This window comes from Patella vulgata, chromosome 6, assembly GCF_932274485.2.
Source record: "Patella vulgata chromosome 6, xgPatVulg1.2, whole genome shotgun sequence".
NCBI lineage: Eukaryota > Metazoa > Mollusca > Gastropoda > Patellidae > Patella > Patella vulgata.
In genome coordinates, this window is record NC_065884.2 from 41513497 (window position 1) to 41522545 (window position 9049).

The window sequence follows — 9049 nt, forward strand, 5'->3', positions numbered from 1 at the left end:
TCGCGCTTTGTAAAACACGCCCCACTTTGCTTTTACCTATACATAAGTGATTATTTACGTATTTACATTAGTTGAGTTGTCGAACAATGAAATCATTTCAAAGAAAACTTAGTGAGTGTACTATTAAGGTTGATTTCAATAGGTCTGTTGTATTTAGTCTTTAGAAACTTGTATTATAAAATATACACACGGGACTTCCAATAGATAGATCTAGGTGTATGGTATACCTTTCTTTAAAATGCACAAATCTACGTAATAGATAAAATGTCTATTTTCTGATACAGGATATTGTAAAATGATCTTAGTTTTATGATAGTTTTGATAATATTATATATCCCTCATAAAGCATGCTATCTATTTTGTATTTTTGTTGGAGTTTTAAAAATATATGTCGTAAAATAAATTATACTATTTGGGTTCTTATTTACGTCATATATCAATTGTGGCATGCGATATCAAAGGTATATTGTAAAATAGACTTTGGGTATAGATCTGCAACATTGGAAATAGCGTTACTCTCGGCGTCCAGTAATCGCGGCTCCAAACAGTCTTTGAAATATTACATATTTCAGGCATAGTTAAGCATGGTTCCCCAAGACACCCGCAACATTGCACAACACCTCACTTTTCCGAACCCTTAAACGACGCATCTGACATTTTGATCTAAGCAACATGTCTCTTTAAGATTATGAAATGGGATTTTAAAAAATACTCTTGACAAATTATAGGTAAAGCTAATAACATAGAGATCTTATATATCTCAAAATGTGAACGGAGTATAGTTTTAAGTGGTTTATGAAGAGTAGATTATTGTTAACGTACCATGTATTGTTAAAAGAAAATTCAATATCTAACACAGTTATTCAATACCATTTACCAGACAAGCTTGAATAATCACAGCCTGTTGAAATAACTCTGTAGCCTGGATATTGACCTGGATATTGAAAGCCAAAAGAAATATTAGAGCATGAAATATATAGAACCTACTTCAAACTATTCTTATAAGTATTATATTCATTTTACTATTTGCCCTGCGTGAACTTAAAACATATATTTAATATCAAAACAAATTTAGATCTGAATATACTTTAAATAATCCCCCATTTATTAATTCCACAATACAAAAGGAATCGGATATCAGAAACATATGATAACATTTGATTTAGATCTATATTTCGATTGTCTGTGGTGTAACCAATTGGGAGTGAGGTGTGAGAGCCGTATTTCCCAAATAGTCGCGATATCGCTCCCCTGGTGGGCGATGAAATAATCAAAGGGTTTGATGACGAAAAAGAAATTACGAGTTAATCAGAATGTATTTATTTCATTTGATTGGTCCTGGTAATCTTCCGTGGCATTTAAGGTATTAAAAGGGGTCGTCGAGCAATGTGCAGGAATCATTTTTTCGCTATCTAGAAAAACATTTATTAGTAGGCCTACAACAAATTCAAAAAGAAAGTTCGAACTGGGGGTTGGTCGCAGAACCTCTAGCAAAATCAGACTACATGCACCCTTTGTATAGAAGATTAGATTACAAAGTTTATAACCTGCTTTAAGGCATTTTGGCAACGTGTATTAATGTTTCAAGGTTGTTATTAAAACATGTCGGTTACATTGAAGCTGAACAGATCTCGCGTTACTCTAACCCGGTTGAAATAACAAATAATTTGGTTTGAAAGAAGAGTTGTTTTATGTTTTCATGTTCCTCAAGGTTATTGAACTTGGCAAACTATAATATTGTTTCTTCTCTTATATTTTGCAGACGACACAATGGTTCACATGGACATGGAAGATTGGACCGGTAAACATTTATATGCCGAGTACGACCATTTCAGTGTAGAAGGGGAAAAGGAAAACTACCGACTCCATGTTAGTGGTTACCACGGAAACGCTGGCGATTCCCTGACATCATATTGGGAAAATCACGACGGTATGATGTTCAGTACGCATGATAAAGATAACGACGGTCGTTACTATGACAACTGCGCAAAGGCTTACCATGGTGCCTGGTGGTTCAACAACTGCTTCGATTCTCATCTCAACGGCAAATATTACCACAAAGGTTTCCACAGCAACTACTTCCAGCGCGACGGTATTCAGTGGAACAGCATTCACATGTATTCGTCGTTAAAGAATGTAGAAATGATGGTTAAGCCATCCGACCGCCCTAAGCCCGCTGCCAAAATCACCAACGACGTTGTGTGAAGTTCTAGTCCACGATATAACTTCGATAATAAAAACTAATTGGTAAGCACATGCTCTCGCTTACCGCGTGTTTGATCAAATGAAATAAAACAATTGAATTTTCATAATAAGCATAAATTAACACTAAAGTCACATAAACATAACATCCTCCGAAGATACGTTTCAGGAAAACGTAACTCTGGCGTTGACATGAGGGCTGTATAGCACACTCCAACCACGTTATATGAAAGTAACGTGATTATATGGTTGTGAAGTTTGAAAGGACGAGGATTGTGTATACGTGTATAATACTGGACTGTATTTAGTTAAAGCTAGATTCTGAGTACTCGTTTGTGAACTGGAACAGTGTTTAATATTAGTTATCAGTCGGGAACAGATTAATTTCATAACACGTCATTGAAAGATCAGTTCTGTTCAAAATTAAATGTGTAGCTTTTACCCTGAAAACAATGACGTTAGCAAATCTAGTGACGTTTTTGGTCTCTGTTGAACTTAGTGTACATACGTATATCTTCACTCAACATTATCGTATATATATATATATATATTAACCATAGTTGGAACCTTAAATTATGGAAATTTTAATAATTGTGTACATAATTTTTAAACAGACTTACTTGCTTTTTGTACTTAAATTTGGACAATCGCCTTATGTTTTGGCGATAATTCGGTTTATATTGATATAACTTACAAATATTAGGTAATCATTGTATTTAATATAATAAAATTAATATAGCCAGTTCATTTGTATGTACTTTTAGTATTTTGTCGGTTCTGGGCGATTTTATAAATTAACCCCCTTAAAGGAGCTTAACATGTTGATTTAGTTGAGAATAAAATGTTGAATTGGGTTGATCAGATTTGTTCTTTCAAACAGTGATCGACCACAATATATACGATTACATTTCGTTGCGAAATATTAGGCGAAAGTCCTTCCGTTGAGTAATTTTAGTTTTGTTTTCGACTGTCGACAGTGTAACACAAAAACGGATATGTCTGTACATCGGCTGTATCAGTGAACATTAAAAACTTTATGCTGACATAGACTGACTTTACAAAGCAAATTTACACATTAAACTTTATTAACTCGACTATCTCATTTTTCTCCAATTCAAACAGGTCTAGTCAATATAAACTAAAAAACAAACACACACACGGGCGTACTCACATACACACACAAAGAGAAAATCGTAAGCCTATTTTGGGATCTTGAGTTATAAAATTATACGGAACCGACAATCTATAGATAGTCTACATTAGCAAAAACGTAGCACCCATCATTTTATACCATTATAAACATGTTTCTAAATATAATCTATGTATGTTTGTAAATAGTATCATTATAATCTGATATTGTACTTTGCATGCTTTCAGTATTATGTTAAATGTTAGTTTTGTTTTTGTCTCGAAAATAAATCTTAGTTTTGATCTGTACAGTTACTTCTCTGAAAATTCATGTTTTCGGTGGCACTTTGCTGAATCTCAATAAATGATTTTTTTTATAATGCCAATGATATCTATCAGCATGCTGATAATTTGATTTGTTATTCATAGTATCTAAATCAAGATGCAATATTACTACAAACATTGTCAAGTACACGAACTCCTAAAATGAGAAGTGTCGTCGGTTGGTCTAGCAAAGTAAGCATACCTTGCCTTGCGCACATGGAGCAATAGTTTACACTTGGATTGAAGTGGTATCAATGTTTAGTTTGATGAAAGGTTAGGGTATGATTTTATAAAATTTGTTTCATTTTATAACAATTTATAGATTTGTTTTTATTGTAAATGGTCTGGCGGATTTAGAGAATTATTATTTATCGTGCCAAATTTATGTTTTAGTATTTTACCAACCAACGTAATGATTTTTTTTTCAATTTTTGTGACAACGATGCAATAAAATATGAGATAATTTGGATGTTTGAGTATTATCTCTTATAAATCCATTGGTGTTGTATAGTGTGAAAGTTACCTTCGAGCTTGAAACAGGCGAGTACTGTAATGCAAAAACATATGGTCTTTTGGATAATCTTCTTGAGCAGAGGGAGAATTTATAATGATTTATGACAATTCTTATCTAAGTCAAATTCAAAAAATCCCTCCAAGGTACGGGTGAGGAGTTTCAGAAATGCTGTTACTAAACAAGACATAAATTATCAATTATAGTTGGTTGGTATTATTACGACCGCGTAATTATATTATGTATTATTTTACTGTGTAAACTATCTCTGTATTATTATAAATAATTTGTTTGAAACAGCTCTGATGTTTACGTATAAGAAAGAATCCATATAAAACCACGACTGTGCCTTTAGACTTGTATGTTTCTATACACTCAGATCTGTTTCTTCTTTTTACTAGCACTATATATGTATTTAATAGATGAATAAACTTGTTGAGTTTTTATAAAAGTACTTTTTTGTCTATTGTTTGAATATAGACAATTCTTATGCATTGGCCACTTTGCCATTGAACATGGGCAGCACACTTCCCAGATTTGGACACTGATTGGTTCTGGAATTAGAATAAGTGTAATTATTATAAACACCTGGGCCCTGTTTCACGAAATTTTAACTAAAGATAAAATCCAAATTTTAGTAGATACTTCAATTTTGATTGGCTAAGCACTAAAATCAACCGAATATTATCCAATCAAATTACTAAAATTTGGATTTCGTGAAATAGGTCCCTGATCATATTGGGTAATAAACAAGCTGGGGTTATCATTAAACAAGGCTTTTACAGAATGCAAAATACACACCAATAAGACTTCAGCAGAGTAATCAAATAGGTTCAGATAACATTCATAGCGGGAATTCGGTTAGGGACCTATTATTAATTTATACGGTACTGTTTCCGCATTCTTTAAATCAGCTGTGGTAAAACCTTTACTCAAAAACCCATCCCTCGATCCAAATATTCTTAAAACTTAAAAGACCGGTTTCCAATCTGCCGTTTTTATCCAAGATTCTGGAGAAAAAAAACCCCAGTCAAAACACGGTTATTTTATCATCTGGAGAAAAACAGCCTATTTTAAAATTTTCAGTCAGCTTATAGACCCCATCATGGACCTGCAACCGCCTTAAACAAAGTTGTTAATGACCATAAAATGTGTGTCGACCAGGGACGTGTTTCGTTAGATCTTTTCACAGCTTTTGACACCAAAACCTGCTTCACATAATTACAATGACTTTTGTATTAACGGCAATGTTTTGGGATGTTTCATATCTTATCTTTCATCTGTGATTGCTAACTCCGTCAAATCAGAATGTGTTCCTTTAGTGTGTGGTGTTCCTCGAGGCTCTGTTTTATCTACCATGTATACAAAGCAACTTGAATATGTTCTAAATCAAAATTCTGACTGTCACCACCTTTATGCTGACTATACTCAACTTTTAGATTCGTTTATTCATGTATCAAATCAAACAGAGGTGCTTACAAAAATGTCTATAAGTATCAGATCAGACAAATTAAAACCTGGATGGATTTAAATCGCTTGAAACTAAATGCGGATAAATCCGAACTTATCCCTTTCGGTCCCAAAAACTCGATTATCGAACCTCTTGCACTTAAAATTGGACATGGGAGATATTGAATTTCCACCAACATCAGTGGTAAAAAATTTAAGCGTATTATTGAATAGTAGCCCGGGGCCTGTTTCACGAAATTTTAACTAAGATAAAATAAAAATTTTAGTAATTTGATTGGATAATATTAGACTGATTTTAGTGCTTACCCAATCAAAATTGAAGTATCTACTAAAATTCGGATTTTATCTTAAGTTAAAATTTAGTGAAACAGGGCCCTGGTCTTTACAAAAGTTGATGATCTGTGTAGAAAATGCTACTGTCATCTGAAAAACATCAGTTCCATGCGCCATGTTTTCACATATGATTCAGCTTCAGCTCTTGCGCGATCATCGATTCTATCTTGTCTGGGTTATTGTAGCAGTCTTTTCACCGGCCTTCCTCAAAATCAACTAAATCGCCTTCATCGATTGCAAAATCTCAAAGCAAGAATGGTCACAAGATCCTTATATCGCTGTCACATAATCCCAGTTCTCGCAAACCCATCATTGGTTACCAGTCAGTCCCCGGATATAGACTTTAAATATTATTTTATCCACAACCATTACAAGAATCCAAACCAAATTGTCGAGTGTAATAATGGCGCAGGGGATTAAAGACATCAATCTTTTCTGAATATAGAAATAGATTTATGAAAACATAGTTCATAATATTTCTGTAGAAAAAGTAAACATTTTTATTAGTGAAATAGTTTACAATAAAAACAATCATTACATAGGTTTCTTACATTTTACAGATACCGTAGTTTTACTTGTGATGTGATGAGTGGTGAAATATCATCCATCTTGCTGTTTTAACGTGCCAGAAAATCTAAAACAACTCATCATATACATAATTACTATCATTAACCTTTCATATGGAATATTTTACAAATTTACAGGTTTCCTGTATCTTCCACAGTATGCCTCGCTTACGCCATCCGAGTAGGTTGAGTTAAAGGAGATGGTCCACCTATTCATATATTTTAACATTCGATGGATGGCAACAGCTACTAGGATAAACTTACAAATTCTGTCTAGAAATCTCCGTTTAAACGCTACATTAAATTAAAGGTTGAGTTCAAGATGTCATTTGGAAATGTTAGAAACGCGACACCCTTGATATACAAGATATTGATCGATAAACTAAAAGCATCCACATGGTTAGACTTGTGGACGCCATATTGCACGATGAATGGTAACATTGATAGTCAGCTTAAACGGTTTTCCTGTTGCATATTTGTTTTAAAATTTACTTTCCACGATTAAATAGATTGAACAAATTAGTGTGGATTGCCAAAACGTACCTAATTTGATTTGTTCGCTTGATTTGTTGGGTCATGCATGCAATAGCCGACTATTGATAGTTACTTTCGTGCATCTAAGGCATAGTTTACTTGCTTCTTGCCCTTTGTGGGTTCTTTTCCCCAGGGGTGTTTTTATACGCCCACATTGAAATGTGGTCGTATATTGTCGTCGCCCCCCCCCCCCCCGTCAGTCGTCCACAATGCGTCATTGTGGACGCTCTAGAGGCAAAAGTTAATATCCGATGGACTTTAGATTTATACACAGTGTTTAAGATCATGAGACCAAGAAGCCTATTAATTTTCAACGATTTCCGATAATTACTGCCAGAGTTATGGTTCTTGATTACTTTGAAAAATCTTATGGCCTTTGATCACCTTAAAAAATCTTGTGGACGCTCTAGAGACTAAATTTAATATCGGATTAACTTGAAATTTATACACAGTGTTTAAGGTCGTGAGACGAAGAAGCCTATCGATTTTCAACGATTTCCGATAATTACTGCCAGGGTTATGGCCCTTGATCACCTTGAAAAATCTTGTGGACGCTCTAGTTGTATAAATCACATTCTCTGCAAGTAATAAGTCATAACCCCGTGTTCAAATTCTTCTGTATATGTACCTTAATCCTAACATGCCATGCTCTGAAATCCATCCATTGTCAAGTTACATTTTTGTTCCATTCTTGAATTAAATAATCTTGAATTTCCGACCAAAACTCTTGTGTAAAAATGTAAAGAAACGCCCGAGAAGATCTTCTCGGGCATGATAAGCATGGAAATATTATACTCACCCATGTATAGTATGTTGTAATATATATTAGTCGACATGTCTAAAACACATCTTATATAAATAAACATTATAATAGATCAATGTAACCCACATCATTTGTTCCAGATGATGAAGCAGAAACTACTAAGATATATGATGAAAAAGATTTACACTCGTCTCTTTAATAACAACAAAACAAGTGTGTCAATGTCCCAGAGAATTAATCCACTAATGAAATGGGATTTTACATCTTACTTTTCGGCACCAAACCTGTTCGAGCAGTGACATTTGCGCCTAATCTTCTTAGAATTTCAACTGTCAAATGTAATTCAGTATATACATGTACTTAGGCATTTGTAGTCAGGGTTTACATAGGAATATATCTTGGAATATTTTCTAAAATAAATTATGTAACTGCCTAAGAATATCAACCTAGTTAACTAATATTTCCGGGTATACTTTACCTTCAATCGCATCACTTACACCATATGTAGGACGTAAATCATGTTTAAATTCATAATTAACCGGATTTGCGTGTATTTTCGTGTATATTCTATGACGCTTTCAGTGTAATATTAATGTACGCCATGATATCACTCCTTAAAAGTCATAGAGAAGAAATATTTTCCAATTTTTATAACTTTTTAAGACAATGTGATAAAGACAATGAATCACAGACGGAGCAAAATATAGTTTCAATATCTACGTCCCTGTTTTATATCGTTATTGAAGTGATTCTTTAATAACGTTTAAGTTAATCTGTAAGATTATTTACTCGCGTCATTTATAATTGTAAAAGTCGGGCGTCGACGATATTATTATTCTGAGTACAGTTAATCGACTTTCTTTGGATATATAGATGAAAACTTTATTTTATCAAATGTTCTACAAATGTCTGTAGGTAATCTTTCTGTTTCAGGCAGCTGTATAAATGGTTGTCGAGTCAGAAGTCAACTGTACTCAACACCTGCGAATGTCTGATGAAATATGGAAGCTTAAATTTATTCAACTTGCAGAACTGTGAAGTGTGGTGGTTTTATCTCATGCTTTAAAGATGGGTTCCCAGAAAAGTATTTATCGGGTGGTTATTTCCAATAAAAGTATGGCAATATTGGTATATATGGAAAGTAGAGATATCCAATCTTACTAGAAAAATACTGGATTCCCCGAAAACACTCATGGAGCGTCAGAGGCGTAGCCGTGA

General features: G+C 33.8%; 1 protein-coding gene across 1 annotated transcript in view; it reads left to right on the top strand.

Moving 5' to 3' along the window:
• The window catches only part of LOC126823285 (fibrinogen-like protein 1), a 74107-nt gene extending 69488 nt beyond the window's left edge, over positions 1–4619 (top strand). The window contains exon 4 of the mRNA XM_050552026.2: positions 1763–4619. Within this exon, the coding sequence (XP_050407983.1) occupies positions 1763–2205 (443 nt within the window). The 3' untranslated portion in view covers positions 2206–4619. The remainder of the gene's footprint in view (positions 1–1762) is intronic.
• Positions 4620–9049: the final 4430 nt, after the last annotated feature.